General features: G+C 48.7%; 1 protein-coding gene across 1 annotated transcript in view; it reads right to left on the bottom strand.

Annotated features, from left to right (window-relative positions):
• The window catches only part of LOC123356543 (acid-sensing ion channel 2), a 1,100,900-nt gene that overhangs the window by 172,344 nt on the left and 902,865 nt on the right, over positions 1-25,691 (bottom strand). Inside the window, exon 2 of the mRNA XM_044999896.1 lies at positions 12,338-12,488. Coding sequence (XP_044855831.1) covers positions 12,338-12,488 — 151 coding nt within the window. The remainder of the gene's footprint in view (positions 1-12,337; positions 12,489-25,691) is intronic.

Below are 25,691 nucleotides of genomic sequence, written 5' to 3'. Positions count from 1 at the left end.
TAGTTTCCTAAGTGGATTGTAGCCTCATCCTTTATGGATTTCATGCTGCTTTTAGTCTTTTAATGCAATTCTACGGTGTATTTCTCATCTTTTTTTGTGAAACGTGTTACATAATTAATTGGTTTGCAATGGTTCACTTTATCGGACATTTCCAGAAAACAAACACAAGCTTCTCTTCGACTGTGTTTCTTATTTACAACACTGTGGTCAGAACGATTTCCTACTTGTATTGTTGGTGTAGGTCGATATCGAACGGCAACAGGCCAATGCAGTAAAATTAACTAGGAATAGATTCCTTTCCCAATCAAATACTCGTGCCACCATTTAGAGTCTCTTTTCATATATATATTGGATTTCTGTCACGTCCATGACAAAGGAAAATAAAATGATCACAGACAGTATTGTGCAATCATTTGTTTGCCCATACATGAAAGATACCCCCTAATCAGTTGTGACTTCCTGTTAGGTTACTTGGTGTCCACTGGATCCTCTACCGCTCTTAGGAAAGTGATTTCCCCCTCGCATTAGTTCCTCAAGCTCAGATTTTACCTTTGGGCAGTGTTGTCAATTCTCGTAAGTTTCTCACAGCATTGAGTGCTTTTCTTTAAGCCCCAGCTCCTGGAGTCATAGGAATAGCTCAGAACGGCAGCTTTCAGGGTTTTTTTTTAAATAAGTAAGTTTCTGGTCCTCGTGATTATAGATAAATGCTGGAAAATCCCTAAAGGTGCAAAATACAGAAGCCAAATAAAAACAATTCCAGATGTACTGTTGTGTGGCCTCATGGTCTCCTTCTTGGGGGGTTAGCACCTACAGGCAGAGTCCTTGGAAGGACAACACAGGCACAAGCTTAGTAAGTGCAGAACTTGCATCGAATACTCTAAGAAGGTGCACAGGCAGCTGATGCTGCTGACTCCAAGCCCGTTAACTTTCTGCCAGGCAGGAAACACTCCCGCTCTGATCTTCCTGTTAGGGTTCATTCCTGAGTCTGGATTGTCAACTCCTGGAGCAGCCCCACCCTTTAGGTGCTGTCTGCGGATGTGCTGCACACAGACACCCAGCCAGTCCCCTTACTGGCTGACACTGCTTCCCCTTGTGAAAAAGACACATCTTCACTTCTAATCAACAGAGCAACCTATGGAAACACAATCTTCATGCCAACCCGGGGTCCCACTACCTCCCTTTGGAAGGAAATGCCATTTGGTATAGCCAGACGTGCTCTGCTGTGGTGGAACCCATCAACTTCCTGGCAGCCCAGTCAATGCAGATTACAGCTGCTCTCCATTGCAGCTAGTACAGCCTGGCTAATCCCTGGCTGGGAGCTTCTCAACTCCAAGCTGTCTCCCACCTCGTTATATGTAGTACTTGCAACATCTGCAGCAAGAACACAAGGCAACAATGGGTTTCTCTGGTCTATTGTTTGAACCATGCGGAATTAGCCAGTTAACAGGCCCACTCTGTTTTGCTGTAAAACAGGATCTCTCTGTCTTGCTCAGATTTCACCATCAACTCCTGACCTCCTATGTCATCCCTCTCGAGAATCACGTAGGCGCGTGGCAGCATGAAGGCATCTCTACAGCCGCATCCATCTCAATTCTAGCTGGAATGCGAGATGTCGCATCTGCGTTTCCATAAACCTTTGTGTCAAAATCTGCCAGGGATTGTCTCAGCACCTGCCTGGGCCCATTCGGATAGGTGGGGCAGAGCTTGGTTTCTCAGCGTTCTCATTTATTCTCCCCTCCTCTCTAGAACAAAGAGAAACCCCTCTGATTTAGTGCCGGGCTTTGCAATCGGAGTCTCTGTTGCTAAATTAGCCGCCCAGAGCAGCCTAGCTCCCTTTTCTGCAGCACATCATGCTTCGCCAGTGTCCCACCAGCTGGCTCCATAATGCAGCTGGGTCTGTCATTACTTGCTATACCTATTACCTGGCCTGGAATGACCCCTTCTATCTTTGAGGGGATTAGAACGTCCTCTAGCAGATCTACCTGACATGCCCCAGTGGCATCCTTCCCGCAAATTACAGCAGTGCCTTTTCCAATCATAGTGCAGGCCTCATCGTTCACATTAAGCTTCACTCCAGACTGCATCAGACAATCAGTCCCAACCAGTGCCCCGTAATCAGAGTCCACGATAAAATCCCCCACCAATTTAAGGTTGTCAGCTTCTACAGTGATTTGCCAATTACCCATTACATTCAGTCTTTGCAGTCTTTGGCCATTTGCAACCCTGCCTTCCCTCCCCACTCCCACCCCCAAGAGGAGGGAGTTAATCTCTGTGGTGTCTCCCTGGAAGCTTCTTTTCATCACCTTTCAGTTAACACTGAAACTCATGCCCCAGAATCAGTTCGGATCTCACATGACACTTCCCTAACTTTCTCTATAGAGATAGACACTTCGGTGGCTTTGCCAGTAGACAGCTTGTGGCTCTGTCCCCTGCACCACTCTGTCCAATATCCGTTTTAGTCGGTGGACACTCCCATGTAACATAGCCTGACTTTCCGTATTTCCAGCAGGCCTGGACTGGTCTTCTCTGGCATTCAGTAACTCACTCCAGTGCTCCTTGAACACTGACCAGGGTGTTGCCTTGTTTCTCCTGACTGAAAACCTGCATGCCGCCACCTCTGCACCTGTTATTGCTGTGGCGTTCAGCTGGAAAGGCAGCTGTTCTCCTACTTCCAGGTCAGTATCTCCACTGCTTCCTGCAGACTCTTAACAGTATCCTTGAACCCTCTGCTCTCATTGTTCTGTCCCTGAGCACCACGGCCCCGGACCCGGAGGTGTGGCTCCCTCGTGCCGCAGCAGCTCATGGATCTGCTCCAGTTTGCTTGCTGGCATGACGGCCTCATCGAGGATCTGCAGTGTTGACACCCCCCTGGCCTGCATTAGCAATGAAGTGGTCTCATCCTTGACTGCCCTGTACTGCTTTTGCTGCTAGCTACTGGAGCCGATTCCCATAGTCTCTGAGCATTTCCCTGGCCTGGTGTTACTGGTCTGCGATTGCTCCAGCTCCAATGCCTCTTTCAGAGAGGGGGGCAGCCACGTGCAAACTTGCAGGACTGGGCCTCTCAACAGCAGCACCAGAAAATCCACCTTCTCTCCCCCAGACCTCTGAGTCCCACTCTGCAGCGCATTCAAGTCTCCTGCCCAGGAGCTCCAATCAGGTGTAAAAACAGGGCATTCTGGTCTGCAGCTTCTCTTGGCAGCATGTCACCCTCTTCATTGTTGTCATCGGCCATTTTCCCTCCTTCTCCTGCTACGTGCTGATCCCACCTGCTGCCACCAGCGTGGTGGGACCTTACGCTCTGCTTCCTGGTGGGTTAGCAGAAGCAGGCAGAGTCCTGGAACGGCATCAGCCGAACTTGTCTTTATTACTGTACGGTGGGACGGAAGCAGCTCCCCTCCTGCTGCTGACGCTGCTGACTACAAGCCCTTTCGCTTTCCCTGCGCAAGATGGGTGCCACCCCTCTGACCTTCCTGAGTCCGGAGTCCTTCTCCTCAGGGGCACAGCTGCCCACTTTCACGCGGTAAATAAGCCCCCCGACTTTCACAATAAGCCAAACATCAAGCTGATCCCATTTCAAAACAAGGCCAAACCAATCCAATCCTGAAGGACCCCAACGCTCTATGTGACTAGATCCCCCGCAGTGCAGTGTGGGACTGTGGTGAGCCCCCTGTGCACTCCTGGCTCTCTCCATCCCTTGTCCCTGCTTGCCAGGAGCCGAACAAAAAATAAAAAGAAGCTACAAGCCACCCAAGCAACAAGCTACAAGCCAAAAACTAGCCAACCAGCAACTCACAAGCCAAGTAGGCCAAAAACGAGCCCAATTTCTGCATTTTTTCCATGGGTTTGGCATGTCTGCTCCGGGGCTGCCTGTGGAGGTGCCACCCACACACCCTGGCCAGCAAAGTAACTTGGTTACAGTATTGTTTTTAAAAAGGGCACGATTTTTAAGCCAATCCTGTGACCTCGGGGGGGGGGAGGAGGAGACTCATGATTTTTGAATGGTAGGGGCTGTCCATACTGCTTCGTTTCATGACAATTTGGGCATGTTCCATATACCTGTTCCTGTCACTAGAAAATCCAGAACGAAGCAAAACTGAGTACACTTTCTATTATAGAATTAGACGCTCACTGTAGGTGGATTTATCAGTGTGTCCCCATAACGATCTTACATTTATGGACAAGACTGAAACCAAAGGTATGTTTTTTCTGACACAAGTGACTCATTAGCCAAGGTTTTTCAGCTTCCAAAGATATTAACGGGCATTCAGCAAAGCTCTTTTGAGACTGTCAATATGCTGCATTTTGTTTGCCAGATCAATAACAATTAAATCCTCTTTTGTTTTAACGAAGCAGGTGAAGCTGTGACATGGCGTCTGGAGCCCTCAGAGCAGCGCTATCCCCAGGCAGGGACCAATATTTTCCTTCTGTGCCTTGACTACTGGCTTTGCAGAAATCCAGAGGCACTGAGCCAGCAGCAGGTTCCAGCTTCCAAGTGCAAGTGCCAAATCTTTTCATGAGGCAAGAGGAGGGGAAAACGCTACTACAGCATCGCTAACTCCTGGCCGAGAGTCAGGGGCGGCTCCAGGCCCCAGCACGCCTGCGGGAGGTCCGCCGAAGCCGTGGGACCAGTGGACCCTCTGCAGGTAAGCCGCCAAAGGCAGCCTGCCTGCCGTGCTTGGGGCGGCAAAATCGCTAGAGCCGCCCCTGCCGAGAGTGAAACACCCAAGAGACTAAACGAAAGAGTAAAGGCAGCACTGACACTCCAGAGTTTTAGAGGGGTAAAAACCACAGGGCCAAATTCTGCCCTCATGAGCCAGACTTCCTGTGGACCAACAAAGCGCATCACAAGTCTCTTAGGCCCACAGTCGTCTGAACTGCAGACAAATTCTTATTTATGTGACAATCACCATTAGCCAATACCTGGGGCTGAACCAGGGACCTCGAGAGCATGAGTCACTATGGCTTGAACTACAGAGTCAGAACGTGCAGAAGAGACTGTAACAGACTCACGTCCTTGGTGGATCGGTGAGGCCTGCCCCTAGGGCTGCCAACTTTGGTTGGATGAATTCCTGGAGATTTCATTAATCTTTAATTCCCGGAGACTCCAGGACAATCCTGGGGGCTGGCAATCCTACCTGCCTCCCCCCCCCCAGCTCAGTAAGTGACATGCCCCCAGCCCCACAGAGCCAGGAGTCACATGTGTGCATCTGAGGGTTGTAAGCTGTCTCACGCTGGTCATTAGAGGAATTGCTTGGACTGAGTCATTTGCTGGGGACTCTCTGAAGAGCACTGACGGGCCCGTCTGTCCCAGCCTCTGGAAGGAGGTGGACAGAACAAGATGCCAGAGTGGCGCAGAGGGAAAGCCATGCGTGTCATGTCCTGGAAAACAGGCCCGGCTCAGTCCCGCAGCCTCCTGACACTTGTGCTGTGAGTTCAGAGAGCGTGCGGCTGGTTCTGTTGGGAAGGGGCTGGATGATTTATGTAATACGAAGGAGCCGTCCCCACCACACCTCACTGGAGCGGCCGACTAGGAAAAACAACCAAGCCTTTCTTTGTAGGTTAGCAAGAGGCTGATTAAAGCACCCGAGCTGCTTAGCTGAGGGCTTGTCTACAGCACTGGTGCAGTGGCACCGCTCCGGCGCTTGGTGAAGATGCAACCTATGCTGATGGGAGAAGCTCTCCCATTGGTTTAGTTTCTCCACCTCCCTGAGAGGCAGAAGCGAGGTCGGCGGGAGAAGCGCCGGAGCGCTGTCTACACCAGGAGTTTGGTCGGTGTAACCGCATCGCACGGGGCGTGGATTTTCCACATCCGTCAGCCACGTAGTTATATTGACAGAAGTTTGTAGCACAGACCAGAGCTAAGGCTCCAGCCTGCCCTGTCTAATAGGGGCAGCCAGAAGCAGCTTTTTTTTTCCCGCCTCAGCCCCAGCAACAGACATTTTGCTGCCTCTTGACTCATTTCTGGCCTTAGCCTCTTGGGAGAGAGAGAGAGACACAAACACACACCCAGTGGGGGAGCGCGGTTGACTTAACAGGCCCTCTCACTCTGCCTATAGGAAGCCCATCTCCACCCAGGTTGCACGGCAGACGCTCCCCATGCCTGGTCTGAGGATGCGGACAATGAGAGATGCCTGTGGCAGCCCATCCCGGGCCAGAGCCCCCCGGGAGCCCGATCTCTGGAAAGGATTTGGTTTTAGTGGGACTTGCAGAGGTTGTGGGATTTAACTGAAGGGCGCTCGGAGGCTGTGACGGGCTGGGGGCGGCAGTGGCAGCCAAGGGCATTGAAGGAAGGGAAGGGCAGTGGCGCTGGGGTTACCGCCAGAGGCAGGGAAGCGAATCAGAACATGGCGAGAGCCAAGAGCAGAGACACAGACGGGGCCAGAGCTGCGCAGAGACTTGGGGTCCGTCTACACAACACAAAGCCCCATGACTTGCCGCTCGCACAGAGGTACCCGCGCGAGCTGTGCTGTGTCCAGCCTGCCAGACCCAGCATTGAGGAGGCTGCAGAAGCAGGTACGTACCCGGGGCGGGGTCAGGCCGGCTTGTGCAGCCCAGGCTGGAGAACGCGCCATTGCGTCCTCACTGCTCCATCTAGCCAGCGAGCTAACTCAGATACATCTACACGAGCTGCACATCACAGCCTGGCTGCTGTATCTGTGAACAGCAGACGTGAGTTTCACGCTTGCTGGGGAGGCGAGACAGACCCATGGCAGGGGTCGGAAAAAAGAGGGGCAACAGGGTATGAAAGCCAATGAGATCCCTCCCTTCCCCAGGAAGCCAGACCCTTCCCTCAGGCCATGGTTAGTTAATTCAGACACACCCCAGAACTGTCTCCCTGGCCAAAGCGGGCTGCAGGGGCCCAGAGGAGCAGAGCAGGGACACTCCGCTTCCTTTAAAGCCCAGCAGATGGGAAGGCAGGGGTCAGCGCACAGGCAAGGTGTCCCAGTCCCAGTCCCAGTCCCAGTCCCAGTCCCAGTCGGGTTTCTCTGGAGTTTGGAGATATTTTTTTCTCAGCTGGAAAGGGTACAAATCTCTCCATCGGCCAGGCCTTGCTCACAAAGCACCCGGAAATCGTGGGGATGGCACCGCTGGAAACAGCTCAATCTGCTGGCAAGGGGGAAGTACAATACACACCTGCCCCCTTACCATCTTCTCCGCTGTCCTGCCCCCCCCCCCCACTTCCTTCCATTCACTTTTCTTTCCACTTAGCTGATCTCCTAACTAACCCCCCACCTCTCCCAGACTCCCCAAAATAAAAAAAAACAATCATGGAACTAACATGCCATCTGCTGCCACCGCCACTTTGTTCACTCTGCTGGCGTCTTCTACTCCTTCCCCCAGCCTGTGTCCATCTGGTCTATTTAGATCATAGGCAGGGCCTGTCTACTGCTATGTGTTTGCACTGCACCTAACACAACCCTCCTTGGTTGGCCTTTATGCACTACCGTACTACTACTACTAACAGACGACCATAATAACCCAAGCATCGGGAGCGGCAAAGACTCGAGCTTCTTTCTGGGGTTTTAAGTTCATTACTGAGTTCTGCATGTACTGCAGGTCAACATGGCAATGCTCTCCGTAAGAAAAGGAAAGCGTTGCTGGGTCCCACTATGCGGAGTCAGTTTAATTCCAAATACATTTACATTTTTAATGCAAATGCCTGGAAATCATCAACTTCTTCAATTACCTGCTGAGTGTTCCCAGTGTTTCCATGGGAACAGCAACTGTTAATCACCATGATTTATATTTATATCTTGGTAGTGTCCAGAGGGCCCAATCAGGCCTCATTGTCTCAGGTGCTGTACAAATACAGCGGAAGGTGTGGTCCCTGGTTGATGATCAGAAGCCTGGATTTTAAGTGGTTCAAAGAGGGTAAATATCATCAAAGTTAATTTCCACTTCTAAACACCTCCTGGTACCTTTCTTTGCACTGCCTGCAGGACCTTACTTTACCAGTAGCTCCTCCATGGAGAACGGAGCCTTATCTCCAGTAGGAGTTTACAAGCCTTCTGGACGTAAACACACATCTTTTGGGCAGTGAATACCTACCCTGCAATGCTACTAAACCAGCGGTACAGGCCAGAGTCGGGCCTGATGTACAAACTGTTTAGAAAGTCAGAGAAAGCTGGGAGCAAAAAGACTAATCCGAATGTGATGTGTTTCAGCCACAAGAACTGGGCCTTTATGGCTCTTGGTTGGGCCCCACGGGGTGCATCTACACTATGATAAAACACCCACAGCACTGACTTTCAGAGCCCGGGTCAGGTGATGGGCTTGCGGGGCTCGGGCTGTGGGGCTATCCAGTTGCAATGTAGATGTTCAGGCTCAGCCCTAATGTCTACACTGCGATTGGATAGCCCTGAGCCTGCTGATCTGGGCCACCTGTGGCCATGTACTGTAGAGATACTCAGGTTGTCTTAGCAACAAGCTGAGAGAGTCTAGACACTGAAAGAAGTGCAGAGTTGCCAACCACGAGCGCTCAAACGTCACGAGTTGGGCCTCAAAAATCATAACTTTTAAAAACTAATACATTTGGGATGTGTTGTATTTGTTTTAGCTCACACTTGGGTCACGTTTTCAAGCTTTTCTCTGCAGCCAGGAAGGCTAGAAACTTACTTTTTGAAAAATGAAATTTGGGATTCTCACCTAGTCCCCGGATTCCAGGAGGTGGGGCTTTAACAAACACCAAACATTGGGAGACTCGCAGTAAAACCACAAGAGTTGGCAACAGTTGTGGAATAACTTGATCTGAGTTTCCAGTGGGTAACGTTAATGGGATGAGGCTGCTGGCCCTTTCTGGACATGGCGAGTGTGTGTGTGTCACTTGGCAACTTGCTCAAACTCAGCTTGTGGATCGAACAGCTGGAAAAATAATGAGCTTCACCAACAGGGCTACTGCTGCCATCCCCTGCCCAGGGCCGGCGCAAGGATGTTTCGCGCCCTAGGCGAAACTTCCACCTTGCGCCCTCCTTCCCCCCGCACTCCCGCCCCGCACCCCCACCCTGAGGCGCCCCCCCTGGCAGCTCCCCCCCTCCGCCCTGAGGCGCCCCCCTGTGGAAGCTCCCCACTGCCCACCCTCCGCCTTGAGGCACTCCCCCTCCAGCTCACCCCTGCTCCGCCTCCTCCCCGAGCACGCTGTGGCTGCTTCACTTCTCCCGCCTCCTGGGCTTGCAGCCCCAATCAGCTTAGGCGCTGCAAGCTGGGAGGTGGGAGAAGTGAAGCAGCCATGGCGTGATCGGGGAGGAGGTGGGGCAGGGGTGAGCTGGGGAGGGGAGTTCCCCTGCGTGCCCCCCCCCCATTTACTTGCTGCAGGCGGCCCTCCCCGTGCTCCCCTGCCCCAGCTCCCTCTGCCTAAATGGCGCCCCCCAAATCCCAGTGCCCTGCCCCTGCCACCTCCATTATCCTCATCCCAAATGAATTCTGAGGCAGAGACACTGCACCAGCTCCCATCACAACCTCCACTGGGTTTAGCTGGATCCTGAACACCACCTAGGACGGAAACATTCCATTCCTTCGATCTACCCTTGTTCCTCACCCTTCCTATCCTTTTTCTGCCTTCTGTCTAATAAGAGCCCGGCTTAGCCAGCCAAGGTAAACCCATCTTTTCTAACACCACTGTCACGAAAAGAAAAGAAAAGAAAAGAAAAGAAAGCTCTAAAGAATGTTTTTAGCCCAAATGGCCAAAATCTCAGCGTGGCTAATAGAGCTGTGTGCTCTGCCTGTATCTTCCAGCAACGAGATTGTAAGGGACAAAGCATTAGAGACAAAAGTCAAATTTTTCTTTCCATTCTGCATCTGTTTTGCTTTGTCTTTGAAAGAAACAGGATGGGACTTTAATGCCAACAACCCAAAAGTGATCATCTAAAATGACTCTGTCTTGTTCCCCCACCAACAGTTCACACTGTCTTTTAATACCATGTAAAGACTCAGATGCACGTCTTGTCTCTTAAAAAATTCTGTAAGACTAAACTGAACAAGGGAAACTGTTTACATCAAAAGCTGCCTTAACTGCTTAAGTTTCAAATGCTGTAACCACTTCTCTGTCTTCTGTGTATTTAACAAAAGGTTAACAGGTCTTTGGTGGTGGCTGTTACAATAGGAACTGCTGGTGATAACTTGCCGGGAAACTTGGAATCACATTCAGCACCCCCACCCATGAATACAACACTGCACTGCAATCTGAGAAGCACACAGAAATGCTCTGAATCATAGAATCATAGAATCTCAGGGTTGGAAGGGACCTCAGGAGGTCATCTAGTCCAACCCCCTGCTCAAAGCAGGACCAAACCCAACTAAATCATCCCAGCCAGGGCTTTGTCAAGCCTGACTTTAAAAACCTCTAAGGAAGAAGATTCCACCACCTTCCTAGGTAACCCATTCCAGTTCTTCACCACCCTCCTAGTGAAAAAGTTTTTCCTAATATCCAACCTAAACCTCCCCCTCTGCAACTTGAGACCATTACTCCTTGTTCTGTCATCTGCTACCACTGAGAACAGTCTAGATCCATCCTCTTTGGAACCCCCTTTCAGGTAGTTGAAAGCAGCTATCAAATCCCCCCTCATTCTTCTCTTATGCAGGCTAAACAATCCCAGTTCCCTCAGCCTCTCCTCATAAGTCATGTGTTCCAGCCCCCTAATCATTTTTGTTGCCCTCCGCTGGACTCTCTCCAATTTATCCACATCCTTCTTGTAGTGTGGGGCCCAAAACTGGACACAGTACTCCAGATGAGGCCTCACCAGTGCTGAATAGAGGGGAATGATCACATCCCTCGATCTGCTGGAAATGCCCCTACTTATACAACCCAAAATGCCATTAGCCTTCTTGGCAACAAGGGCACACTGTTTCTGTGCAGTAGGTATAAAAAACAACTGCTGGGGAAAAAGAACCATGGCACTATAACTTTGGAAGGAGTTGGAAAAGAAACCAATTTTTCAAACACATTGGTTTAAAACGTCAAAGGAGATTCCTTTCATACTCTGCACTAGGGTGACCACATGTCCCGGTTTTATCAGGACAGTCCCGATTTTTGAGTCTTTTTCTCATATAGGCTCCTATTACCCCCCACCTCCTGTCCCGATTTTTCACACTTGCTGTGTGGTCACCCTACTCTGCACCAAGTGTAGACTCAGACTCTAATTACTGAGACCCTTCCTCGTTACAATATACAGCATAACACATGCTGATCTATATCCACTGCACAGGCGAAGGAAGAAGCATCCAGGAAGAAGAGACACTAAAGTCAGCAGGTTTACTCTTCAGAACTGGCTTCCAAGTTGGCTGTGTTTCTATATAGGTTTTTATACCACGCTCATCACCTTAGTATCTGAGTACCTTCCCGAAGTGGATTAAGCCACATGACTACACATCTGTCACCTGTTTTGTTCTCTCATCCTCTCCCCAGAGGGAGAAGCATGTGGAGTTGAGTGTCTTGTTTTGGAAGAGAGAGTGTGTGTGTCTTTAATATACATGTTGCTATGGGTTTATGCTAGAGACAGCTGGTCAAAAAATCATGCAACATCAGGGTTAGAAAGTATCTAGTCTAACCCCCTGCTCAAAACAGGATCAATCCCCAGACAGATTCTCAGTTCTCTAAATGGCCCCCCTCAAAGACTGAACTCACAACCCTGGGTTTAGCAGGCTAATGCTCAAACCACTGAGCTATCCCCCTCCCCCCAATATACCTGGCACGTCTAGTGGTGGAATGTGGTGAGGTTTGGGATGGTCCTTAGTTCTTGGATGCTCTTAGTCTACAACCTCAGCTCACCAAAGTCACGCTGGAGAGAGTGCTGCTCTGGATTTGGATAGTACTCGAATCGCCCAGCACTGTGAGGCTTAGCCCAATAAGTCAGTGACATGATACCCAGAATTTTAAAAATAATGTGAGTGTGGGGCCCACCTGGAGGATCCATCAGGAAGGTGACATGAATTCACAGCCAGTTCTTCCCCTTGTCAAGATGTCTAATTTAGATTCCGAAATCCCACTGTAGTCACCCGGAACCTGATGCAGAGGTCAAACACATGAGCTGGCTTTGAAAGGTAGCTGTGGCTACGGGGTAATGGAGCAGCTTGGAGACAACCAAGCAGGTGGGGAATGCTTCCAGTCTGGCAGCCTCGTCTTCATCAAGAACCACTTCACTCGCTTGAGTTTGAGGTGGTCAAGCTAACTTTGAAACTTGACCTGCTTTTGACCTTGCAGAGCTCAAGAACTTTTAAGTTAAAGGAGAACTGGCTTCTGGTAATGGAGGGGATCCCATGGAACATGTCAAAACCACAGCATGTGTGCAACCAAGGCACGTCCTCAGATAGAGAGAGAGAAAAAGTTAATGTTGAGTCTTACCTGTTTCTCCCCATATCGGTAAGTATTCATCCTGCTGTATGTCCAGCATTATCTCCAATCCATTGCCCGTCCCACCTTTGACTGTGGTAAGCAGGGGCCGCCCTTCTTCTCCTGAGTTAAACATGTAACATTTCCCATATTTTGTAAACACCTTCAAGAGAGAGAGAAAAGAGAGAGCTCCATGTAACACACCTCTTCCCAACCTGACCGCGGCTGCAGAGACATGAAAAATTAAGTGTGGCAGAGCTCCAGAGGAAACATCTGAAGCCAGATCTAATCTGATTTAATAATTTAGTATATTAAGTGTGTTCCTCTTTACAGGGGGAAAAAAACAGAGTAGGGTGAGAACAAACAGCGTTTTAAAGGAACGAACGAATGTTTTTGGAAATAGTTCCTCTGACTCGCACCGTGTTAGCTCTCTAAGAAACCGATATACTTGCAGTGCTTGAGTACACGTTGAACTATAACGCAAGTCCCGTTTCATCCAAGATGTTACAGCAGCACTGCCAGATGCTGCTGGGCTTTCACCACTGCACATTTAGAAGTGGCTCTCCCGTCTCTAAGCTCAAAAGAGTACAAATGCCTGTGCTGGAACCCAGTTTGTTCCAAGGGGACTCGGGTGAATCTAGCTGCCAGCCTCCTCCAATCCTACTGCCTGTGAAATACGTGTTTTCATTTAAGATTGTTGTTCCTTTCCATCTCCCTCCGCTCCATACAAACCCCATGACTCAAAAATAAAAGGCCTTTAAAGGCAGACACGCTACTGCTGAAGAGTGGAGAATTTGGCAGGCTAGACTAATTCTCTTTGAAGGCAGAGACAAGTGTTCTGCATACAACAGTTGGAGGTTCTGCATATGACAGTTGTTTCTTGACCCTGAGCCACCTTGCTACTGGATTTTTACTCAACAAGGATCATTCAAGCTAAGCCAAACATCGCACACCTGGGAATTGTTCATACACAGAGCTCCTTTTCCAACAAGCGCAATAGAATTAAAATGCTGCTGTCTCAACACACTCGATATTGACACAAAGATGTAATGTACTTTTTAATCCTATCATTTAAAGCCACAGCAATAACAAGAGGACAACTTTCTCCATTAACAGGAAGTTTTCAAGAGTTCCCCCATCTTTGTTTAATCCAGGGGTCTCAAACACACGGCCCATGGGCCGCATGTGGCCCGCAGAGTTATTGCCTGTGGCCCGCTATAGGCGCTGACTCTGTGGGTGCTCCGGGGCTGGAGCACCCATGGGAAAAAATTACTGGGTGCTCTGCACCCACCGGCAGCCAAGCTCCCCTCCCCCTCTGAGCATGCTGCATCTCTGCTCCTCCACCTACCTCCCAGTGTTTCCCGCCACCAAACAGCTGTTTGGCAGTGCTTAGGACTTTCCTGAAGGGACGGGGGAGGAGCAGGAGAAGAGGCAGGGCCGGGGTGGGGATTTGGGGAAGAGGTTGAAATGGGGGCGGGGAAGGGGTGGGAAGAAGCAGGGCGGGGCAGGGCCTCATGGAAGGGGTGGAATGGGGGCGGGGCCGGGGGCAGACGGGGGGACATTTATGCTTCATTATAACAGGAGAAGGTGCTTCTTTGACAGCAGAGTTGGGTGAACTATTCAGTCATTATAGCCTTCTTCCTGTTTGTGAACTGTCTGCAAACATACTAAATGAACTTAAATGTATGCATTGGCTTAACTTCAGCATCTGAAATAAGATACATTCAAATTCAGGTACTCTATTGTACATACTTAAATAGAAATCCTATAGTCTATAAAGGTCTTCCAGTTCTTCTTTTATTACCGTTTTTTTAAAATACTGACCATATATCAAATCCTGAGATTCAGGATTTTTAAAAAAAGATTCAGGAGTTTTTAAAAAGTTAAGACGTTGACTTTGAATAGCATACTATATTAGTCAAAAATGAAAAAAAAAGAGTATCTTTTTGTATCTTTGTATGAAAATGTCAGTGATGCAGCCCTCGGGCCAATGTACTAGTCCTCATGCGGCCCTCGTGGTGATTTGAGTTTGAGATCCCTGGTTTAATGAGTGGTTTAGTCTACGCCTCAGTTATCACCCCTTCCCATTTAGATCTTGGGATGGAGACAATGATTTGCATGCAGTTGCTTGTAATGTCAATAGAGAAATAACACGAAGCCACACTCAGATATTTTCATTAGGAGGGGTGGCAAGTTTACTCCACTGTCCCTTGTGAGAAACATGTTATTTGATGCTTGCAGCACTGCCAACCCCCAAGAATAAAAAATCACGAGTCAAGTCCCCAAACATTACAAGCGTGGCTTAAAAATCACAAGATTAAAAAAGGAATAAAATATCAGTTCCTGTTTATTTGCCTTCTGAGGCTGGAGCATTTAGAGATCACGTCTTTAAGCTTTTCTTTAAAGCCGTGAGGGCCAAAAACATACCTTTAAATAAAAGCCAAGATTCTTACACAGGCACAAGATTTCAGCAGTAGGGACTCTACCCCTCTCCTTCCCCCCTGGCACCAAATACCATAAAACTCACAATAAAATCATGAGACTTGGCAACACTGTGTCCATGAGCACTCATATGGCTGCTGGGTTATTCTTGAAAACATTTGTAAATCCCCAAAATGTCATATATTTTTAGCAGCGATGAGTATTCCTCTGAACGTCAGTACTGGAAAACGCAACATTTGCAACTCACTATTCAGAGTTTTCCAGTTTCAAAAGCTCCAGTCCTCCAATCAGAGAGCAGTTTACTCTTCATTCATAACAACCAATCAAAGCAAACAGGTCACATGAACAAACTACAAGCTGAGTGTGATTCCATTCAATGATGCACCAAATACTCACAAATAAGTGCATTCGCTGGGATCCAATTATCACACAAATGATTCATAAATCTAAACAAAGGCCAGACTCATCTGCTAATTTACATCCAACAAATAATTTGATCATTTCTACGTGCCCAAAGCAATTATCACCCATCAGTGCAGGAGCAAATGAAAAGAGGATGCTGGGAATGGACAAAAGAGCATATTTCAGTGGAGCTATCCAATCAGAGCAAAGGGAGCACAGAAAAAGTAAAGCGTTTGCAAAAATGTCCTTTTTAAACTTCTTTCCTCTGAAGTGAAAATCCCTCTTTAATATGTGACCAACCGATTAAGCTCTCCAGATCTAGAAGGTTAATCTCAACCAGCTAGATTTGGTTTAAATTTATCCAGAGATGTTCCACATACAGAGGTGACATTTTCTAATTAGCATGGTTTAACATAAAGCAAGAAGAAAACCTATGTTAGTGCAAATCACAGGAAATCAGGAAGGTTTATATCAAAGGCAACAGAATATATTATTTAATGAACAAGGACTGAGGTCACATCTACACTACAGTCAGTATATTCGTTACTCTTTTTGCCACTTTTCTATTCAGCAGCAGCAAATTGTATAGGGTTAGGGTTAGGGTATTGCCTTCTTCCAAAACTCATAATTGTACACCTGACTGTCCTGCAAATTGGTCTCTTTAAGGTCTGCTAATATCCAGTCCATGTACTGAGTCTTTGATCTCTCCCTTGGTCATCTTCCAGCCATGATCATTGCAAGGCTCATCCTACCAATCTAACTCCATTGGCAGCCTACCCTCTCTCAACACATCTTCAATTAGGGCAACCCACATTGGGCCCCTCACAATTTCATTTGGTTCGCTATCACTGAGCACCCAACCATTTGATCCCCTCCAACATCTCCATTCTCATGGTGGAGAGCATACTGATTTTTTGGGGGGGGAACGGCGTCGTCTCTGTCCCATACATTACAATGGGTCGAGTTTTGTACACTCTACCATTTAACTTTATTGACAATTTTTATTGCAGAGAACTGGGGTTAGCTCCCACAACCTGCACCAGTGGGTTTGGTACAATGCTGGGCATCACTCAGGAGGCCACCATTGTCAACCACCATTGATCCAAGGTATTCACATTCATTCTTCTAAGCTCTCTGCCTGTGATATCCTTTATGGTGGCTTCTGTTCTTTCAGTTGTCATAGCCTCAGTCTTACCAACATTCACGCCGAGTCCTGCCTGCTCAAAACTGTGTTGCCACTGTTCAGAGTTGGTTTGCGGAGTCTCGCAGTCTTCTGTACATATCACTAAGTCATCAGCAAACATGGTGTTTCAAGGCAGTTACCTTTGTATATTCTCCTTTATCACATCCGAGACAACCACAAACAAAAGAAGGGGCTCAACGCTGACCCCTGATGCAGGTCAATTTTTACTGGAAATTCTTTAACTAAATGAGCACCAAAGTGAAGCTAGGTAATTTTTTAGGGCTTTTTATATGGGATGGATTTTCCAGTGCCCCGTGGTGGCTTGAACATTTTAAGGGTAAAACTTCCAGCCAGAATACGTGTTTATAATACATGGATCTACACATTAGGTTCCAGAGCAGCGCCACCCCTCCCGAGCTGCATTGCTGGGAATCCTCATCCCGACGGCATTAACTGCCCGTGAAACGGAAGAAGTATTCCACCCCCTCCCTCTGTCCCCTGCAATAAAGGGAACTGAAGGGAAGGTCTATAAATCGCTGTCAGCAATGGGGAACAGTCCTTTGGGTGGGACCTGGGCAGCTATCCCTGACAGATGATCCCCGCACAGCATTCCAGAGGATGGTAAGACACTCTCACAACAGTTACCCACAGCCCGGGCCCTGCCAATACACCTCTGGAAGGAGGAAGGAATTGCTTCCCAATGGCAGATGTTGTCAATGGCTCAACCCTAAACACACAGGCAAGAATAAGCATAATTCAGCATCTAACCCCACCACGTAGCCAGATGGAGTCCTTGTCCCTGTTCTTGTCATAGCCTGGTAATGTGCCTCCTGGGACAGAGAATTTCACCTGTATAACACTCTGCACACACACAACACATACACAACACACACACACACCACCACCGATCTAACCTAAACGTCTCTCTCTGAATCTCCAAACATGCCCATGTGTCCAGCTGAACTAAACTCATAACCAAATCACTGATCCCTGTTAAAGTCCTTCCTGCACTGCAAACAGAACCCCACATCCCCTTCCCTTCCCCAAATGGTGCAGAGTTCCATTCCACAGCTGCCGACAGCCAAACGCTGCATGGGTGCAGTGATCCTGGCTGATGGGACACGGAGACTCTTGCCCTCCTAAGGAACGGGGTGGTCGATGTTTCTGGCTGGAGTAGCAAAAACCAGCAGAAAATTTAAATCTTGAGGCAGGGAAACTAGATAGTTCAAAATGTGCAAGACCAGGTGGCCTAGCAAAGCACCATGTCTCAAAAGAAACAGGGAAGAAGATTCCTTTCCACCTCAAAGGACCAAGGATGGGATGGGATCTGCCATTAGACGCACTCTTTGTAGTCACTGACCACATCCCACGTGTACTCACAGGGCAAGCACTGGCAGGGAACGTCCCCAGAACCTGGGGTGAGTTTCACACCAGCGTGAATGGAAGGAAGGCAGATCCTCAACACACCTCCCTCTTCAAGAAAGTTTTGCTACCAGAGGTCTCTAGGGCTGTCCAGGGTGAGAAAAAGCAAAACAGGTTTGTACGCCTCCAACCAAAATAGCCCCCAGGCAATATTCCCCCAGGCTGAGCTCTGTTCCAAGAAACAAGGAATAATAAAAATCAGACTGGAAATAGACACTTGAGCAACAGCCTCTGGTAGTGAAATAAATCCAGCCAGATAGTAAAAGAATGCCCCTCCACCATTCCCACCAGAGAATATGACCCCGCCCTTTATCTCCCTATGTACCAACCAATGAATATGATCCTGCCCCCTACCTCCCTATGCACCAACCAGAGACTTTAACCCCACCCCTTATCTCCCTGTGCACGAACCAGAGAATATGAACCCGCCCCCTTCTTCACCCCCTACTTCCTTATGCACTGCCTCAACGGCATCTTGCTATGCACTGGCCCCGCCCTCTACCACCCTATGCACCAACCCGAGAACACAACCCCGCCCCTACCTCATTATGTACCAACCAGAGAACACAACCCCACCCCTACCTCATTATGTACCAACCAGAGAACACAACCCCACCCCTACCTCATTATGCACCAACCAGAGAACACAACCCCACCCCTACCTCATTATGCACCAACCAGAGAACACAACCCCACCCCTACCTCATTATGCACCAACCAGAGAATACAACCCCACCCCTACCTCATTATGCACCAACCAGAAAATACGACCCCGCCCCCTACCTCCCTATGTACCAGCCAGAGAATCTGACCTCACCTCACTTCCCCAGAGTAGGACCACACTCCCTACCTCCCTACAAGCCCATTCACCTAATACACCGTTCCCCCCCCCCCTCAGAGAATACATGCCAGCTCTAATGACTCCACAGGCTCTACAGAGAGCACAACCCCTCCCCCTGCCGCCCCGTCCTTACAAAACACACACGTCAAGTTTAAGTTCATCTCTAACGTGCCAACAACAATTAACACAGAGGTTGGCCGTGCTGTGAGCCCTATTAGCCGGCACACCAGTCAATGCCATCAACTAGAGAGGAACAACTGCGGGTCTTTGTGATGGTCGGTACTAGCTCTTTGGGGTCCCCAGGAGGAACTCCCTACACTGACAGCACCATGTCCTGTGCTGAGGAAGAAACTCCGCTATCCTGCTTCCATTACAGTGCTTCACGCAGGTCCAGCAGGGCCTGGAGAAGTGAGGCTTCTTTGGCAAATGAGCTAAACAACCCGCAGACCTTGCTGAGTATGGCTTGTGGTGGGGAGCCCTGAGACTGGCCATGCTGGTCTCAAACAGGGGCGGGGAACCTTTTTTTATTTGATCAGGGGCCACTGACCCACAGAAAAAATCAGTCATGGGCCACACACAGGGTGTGGAGGTTCGGGGCTTCCCCTAGGCTCTGGGATAGGGCCAGAAATGAGGGGTTCAGGGTGAGGGAGGGGGCTCTGGGCTGGGGCCAGGGGTTGAGGTGTGGGAGGGATGAGGCCTCCTGTGGGGGGGCATGATCTAGGGTTGAGCTGGGGGGGCAGGATAGCTCAGTGGTTTGAGCATTGGTGCGCTAAACCCAGGGTTGTAAATTCAATCATTGAGGGGGGCATTTAGGGATCGGGGGTGGGGAGGGGGAACAACCTGTCAGGGACAGTACTTGGCCCTGCTAGTGAAGGCAGGGGACTGGACTCAATGACCTTTCAAAGTCCCTTTCAGTTCTATGAGATAGGTATAGCTCCATTTTTTTTATGAGGGGCTTGTGGTACAGGAGGGGCTCAGGGCTGGGTCAGGGGGTTTACATGTGGGTGGAGGGTCTGGGAGGGAGTTAGGGTGCTGGGGCAGGGGGTTGGGGGTGCAGGCTCCAGCTGGGTGGCGCTTACCTCACGCGGTTCCTGGTTGGCAGTGCAGCAGGGCTGAGGCAGGCTCCCTGCCTGCCCTGGCTCCGTGCTGCTCCCAGAAGCAGGTGCCATGTCCAGCCCCTAGGCGGAGGGGCCAGGGGGCTCTGTGCGGTGCCCACTGCTCATGCCCACAGGCACCACCCTTGCAGCTCCCACTGGTTGTAGTTCCCAGCCAATGGGAGCTGCGGAGCCAGCACTGGGGGCAGAGGCAGTGCGTGGAGCTCCCCTGATCACCCCTGCACCTAGGGGCCGCAGGGACACGCTGGTTGCTTCCGGGAGCTGCATGGAGCCGACTGGACTTTTAATGGCCTGGCAACCCCAGCTTCCTCCTGCAGCAGGACAAGCCGGGCGCTCGCTGCTCCAGTCCCTGGGGCGGGTGCTGAGGTTCGGGGCTTCCGGCCCGCAGCTAGGAGACTTGCTGCAGGCCGGATGAAATGAAGCAACGGGCCGCATCTGCCCGGCAGGTTCCCCACCCCAGAGTAAAATAAAGACTCAGAGGCCAGTTGGAGAGTGTCAAATAACTCCCACAGGAGCTAAGGACCATCCCAGACTTCCCCACCCTCCACTCTGAGTGCGTGGGACACTTCTTCCAATCGCCTTCCCCAACAGACACACAGAGCAGCATGGGCATAGACTAAAACTCTACCAAAACAAAACACTGCACTGCACACACACTCCTCCCCCCGGGAGAGAACGGACCACACGTGACTGACTGGAAAGCATTCAGATACCACAGCCGTGAGGACAGCACAGGAACCTGGACAGAACAGAACACGGGGCTTGAGTCTGTATCCACAGCCTTAACCAGCGGGCCAGCACTTCCCTACAAACCGTCCAAGAGGCGATCAACCTTAATTTATAATAGCAGTTAAAGAACCATTGCCAAATCCAGGCACGCTAACATCTATATACCCTCGAGTAACTCCACATGGAACAGAGCCGCACTCTTCCGGCATTTCCTGTCTGTCTTCTGAATGATGGTTTGGAGGATAATTTCCAGCAGAATCTCTCCTCCTCATACTGAGTTCCTTACACTTCGACATTATGCTGAGCAATGTCAGAGTATACGGAACCCTAAAGGAGACAATTTAATCTCGGTTTGTTTGACGGGAGGTTTTAGGAGAAAAGGGGAATGTTTTTGTTAACATTTTCCTGAGTGTGGCAGCGGTACTTTTAACTTTAAACAAACAACAACAACAAAAGACAAGCACAGACCAGGGAAACGACAAACACCTACCTTGAAACACATCTATAAAATGCCAGATTTTTCAGTGATGGATCACTTCTGACAGCTCATCTGAAAATCCATGTTAAAGTCCAAAGACAAACATGCTCTAAATTTGTGAAATGGTATTTAAGTAACACAATGACCCTTCTTACCTAGTGCCTAGAGGGGAAAAAATGTGTGTTCGGTGAAATTAAAATGCAGGTTATAGATGTCTCCAAGATGCTGCAATTTATAACTCAAAAGGCAATTATTTCTAATGCCTAGAGAGACAGATATAGATCCCGCTGAATGTCAAACCAAACCAATATTCCAAACCAGATTCATATTCAAGACATGACTAAACCCGATCAGAATAATAGAATAAAAGGTACTTTACTGTTTATAACAAGTCAATATGGGACAGAGAGGTTGCCTGGCAATCAATTATGGTTTTAGTATAGAGAAAAATTATAGTAAAAGCAGAAGTCTGTAAATTACTTTTTAAAACACAGACAAAAAACGTGGAATGGAGTTCACCCAGAAGACAAAATGTTATCTGCTGGATAAAGATATTATCCATTTAAAAGAGGGTGAATTAACATGTCTACCAACCATCTTCCCTAGGAGAGAGGGAAGCAAAGACTGGCAGACATCTATTGTACGTAGCTACTTTCCGAAGGAAGTTTTGGGAGTAAGACTGGAGACAGGAAAGTGTGGAAACCTTTCAGAACTCTAGAGAAGGGGATGCTAGCGGAATGATGGATAGATAAACACTGTGGGGAACTGAGATCAGTTAGTTTCCTCCAGATGATATGATAATGGCCTCTAGCACTGTGGAGATGAACTAGCTGAAAGGCCTGAAAGACCCGCTGGGTGGGTGATGAAAAGGAGAAAGATCTCTACCAGGCAGGGGCGATGCTATCTTGTGTTGGCATGGCAAAGGAAGTCAGGCAATGGATTGATTTCATGAAATATAAGATTGCCTGTCCTCTCTAGCTAAGCTACGGATGCCTGCCTTGTCCAATGAGGTATCTTGTGCAAAACTGTTTATTTTTATTTTAATGTGAGCTTTTTCTCACTTTTTTCAATAAATCTTTTTAAACTCAATTATTTGATTAGTGGATTTTTGGCCAAGTGATTTCCCACAGACGGGCCCAACGCTGTTGGGCTCTATGGAGAGGTAGTGAAAGGTAAGCAGCGAGGCTAGGTGAAAATTTCCCACCAACACTGTTTTTTGAAGGAAAATTGGTTTTCACCAAAACCATTTTTTTTTTTGCTAAAAGTGCCTGCTCCAACAGATGACTATTTTGTAAAAAGCAAAGCATCCCAAAACTGAAATATTTCCATTTGGCTCACTCACCGTGGTGCCCCATGGGAGCTGTAGTTCAGTTTCCTCTTGTGTCTGTTCTCCTCTATGGGTGAGGCTCCCAGGCTGGACTACATGTCCCATGATTCATAATAGCTAGGTACTCCCAGGATGCAACTACCTCCGCCCGCCATGTATCATGGGAGATGTAGTCTGGCGAGGGAGTCTGGCCTATAAAGGAGATTGTAACTTGAGGCACTGGAACTAAAACGTCTATGAGGCATCTCGGCAGAATTTCCAAATCAAAATATTTTGGCTCTCAATCTTTTGCCAAAAAGTCATTTTTTTCAGTGGGAAATTTAGATGGAAACTATTTTTTGGTTTGTTTTTGGGGAAATTTTCCATGCCATAAAAAAATCTCATTTTCTGACTAGCTCTAATAAAGTGTTTATGGAGTCTCAACCCCCATTCAAGGTCTCGGTCAAAGGGACACAGACAGAGGTTTCTCTCCCATTAAGGCATGTTCAGAAGAAGCTGCAGGAGCCAAAGGAGGAGACCAGGACTGATGGGGGATGAGTGACAATCCATATGACATCACGGATAAGGAAGAAGGGAAGTTCAGCAAGAAATAGGGCTGTGTTTCTGCATGGTTGGTAATAGCAGAAATCACAGATCATCATGTTCTCCCGGCTCCAAGATCTCTCCATAAGTATCCAAAGAGCAGATGGTAGCATTGAGTCCTTTTGCTATTTCAGTCGAAGTGCTAAGAAAGGCACAGTCCACTTAGCACTATGCAAACGTGTCACAAGATTACGGGATCCATTTGTTCACACAGTCGAGCAGGAGATGATGGTGCATTATTTAAAACCAAACAGCAGCTATGAACAGCAAATCCCCGCTGATACCTACACTAAACAGGTTTATGAATTCTTAAACGGCAGAGAGGGATGAGCATCCTAAAGAGATGAGCATTTCTTGCCAGCGTGCTGTGCTGTCTCTCTGGGCTTACAGATCACTACAGAGGCACCAAACTGGCACAGAGGACCAGAGCATCCCTCGGTTTTAGATGCGCAAGGGAGAAACAAAACAAAAATATGATCGCCAAGCAGAGTTTTGAGCCTGAAAAGGACTCGACTGTTGGTTTAGCGTGGCAGAGATGCAGATGCTGCAGTATAAATCCCCGAGGGTACGTCTACATTGTGATAGAAGACCTGCAGCATGGCCAGGGCTGGCTTCTGGCTCAGGCTGCGGGGCTACAAAATGGGAGTATAGACCCCACGATGGGGGAGGATGTCTGAGCCCGGGCGCCAGTCTGAGCCCAAATGCCTATGCTGCTATATTTAGCCCCATGCCCTGAGCCCCGCGAGCCCGAGTCAGCTGAGACTTCGTACCGCAGGTTTTTTATCACATTGTAGACGTACCCCGAGACTGATAGCCTGGTGTAAGAAACTGATGCAAATTTGGCCCACGGGAGCAAAGGGAGCAGCGGAGCCAAACGAGCATCTGCCCCTAAGCCTGTGGACACCACGTCAGGCACGCGATGTATGTTCGGGCGGTCACACTTCTGGAGGAGGCGGGATGGTTCCAAGGGCAGGCTGCTTGGGGCAGCATCAATCCACGGCAAACGCTGAGCAACAGCAACACTCAGGGATAGCTCAGTGGTTTGAGCATTGGCCTGCTAAACCCAAGATTGTGAGTTCAATCCCTGAGGGGGCCATTTAGGGAACTGGGGTAAAGATCTGTTTGGGGATTGGTCCTGCTTTGAGCAGGGGGTTGGACTAGATGACCTCCTGAGGTCCCTTCCAACCCTGATATTCTGTGATTCAGCAACCCCTCCTGCTCTGCACCGCTGGGTGTGGGAAGGGGACAGGGCCCAGGTTGAAGAGATCAGCTAACGGCAGCAGCATGATGTCTCAGCGAGCCACGCTACACAGAAGTGTTGCAGAGCAGCACAGAGGCTCTAGCTCTCCGCGGTGTCCCTGGCCAGGCAAATCCTGCAGATCCCAGAACGTTGGCAGGGGTTGAGTACCACTCACCCCATCCCCTCCGTGGGCCCTGTTGCAGAGAGGTGGTAGGATTAACCTTAATTGTCCACAATTATTCCTGGGAGGGGATGGCACAGCAAACTCTGGGTCGCATGGTGTAAAAGGCCACAGAAATGCCAGTTAAACTCTGGCCTAAATATTCAAAAGAGATTTTGGGTGCCCAACTTGAAAGACAATAATGCAATATTACAGACCCAGCCTTGCTTGGGAAAAAAAGCACTGATGGAGCGTTAGGCACTGCAGTTGGTACATCTTAATATACACTGGCTAGGAATGATGCACTCAAATGAAATACCTTGAAATCTTTTTTCCCAACAGATGTGGCTATTGATGTCCCTTTGATCTTTGTATTATGTTAAACCCGGAGCCCTGGTTTCTCTGCCAAGGAATCTCTGCCAAGCAAAATGTTTTCCATCTTTCGGAATGTCAGGTTTAATCTGGAGACAGCAGAAGCGATGAAACTGGAGTTCTGGGTAGCAGAACTGTAAAGCTGCCAGAGATGCGTTTACAGGCGAGGTTTTACTTTCGGCCTCCACGGCTGAATTATCCCATTGGCGCATGTCAAGCAACGCTGGCAGGCGAGACTGAGAGATGTTTCGTCGGAATCTATTCGATGTGTGCGCACACCCCTTTGGGCACAGATGCCATGTGACCCTTTGGGAAGCACTCAGATGGCATCTCAGGCTATATACGAGTATGCTGTGCTTAAATAAGAACTCATCGAGGTCTCAGATAATGCCTGAGGCTAAGTCAGACTTATGTTGCCATTAATATTGTTCTTCCTATAAACTAGAAACGTGCAGGGTCCCAACTGCACATTAATCAAGCACTCCAGTCAAGCAGCTATATAATATATAGTGCTGCTAATAACGAGCCTCTCACTTCACTCTGGTTTCCTTGGAGCTGGACAAGACTGGATATTGTGGTGTATTGAAAAACATGTTAAATTTATAAGCTATCACTTAAAATTCTCACAGGATTTTCTGGTTCTACTTGCAGACTAGGAGGCTCTGTAGGGAAGCATGTGATCCGGATCTAACAGCACTCAGTTTACAAAGAGCCCAGCTAGAAAAAGGTGGAGTTGAGTAGTGCCTTCTGCCTTAGAGAGCAGCCTGCTTTGTCTCTCTCTGTTTTTTATTCTAGTGTGTTAAGGTTCTTGATTTTAAGTAGTGTTACGCTGTGACCTCCCACAGGGTATTTCATGTTTGTATCTAACTTTTGTGTTTTTAAGCCATGAACATATCAGATATGCTCTTTTAAAGTTACAATAAATACAGAATAACAGGTGCCTCACTGTGTGAGAATTCAGACACACATGTTCTCTCCTTCAAGACCATTTCAGCTCCAGCAGCACAAATACACAAAGACTAACACATTCAATTGAATAAGAGGCATTACCATTTCCTTCATATTCGGGCAAT

This window comes from Mauremys mutica, chromosome 25, assembly GCF_020497125.1.
Source record: "Mauremys mutica isolate MM-2020 ecotype Southern chromosome 25, ASM2049712v1, whole genome shotgun sequence".
In the NCBI taxonomy this organism is placed as follows: Eukaryota; Metazoa; Chordata; order Testudines; family Geoemydidae; genus Mauremys; species Mauremys mutica.
The sequence above is the reverse complement of the archived record's forward strand: the minus strand, read 5'-3'. Positions and strand labels throughout refer to the sequence as shown.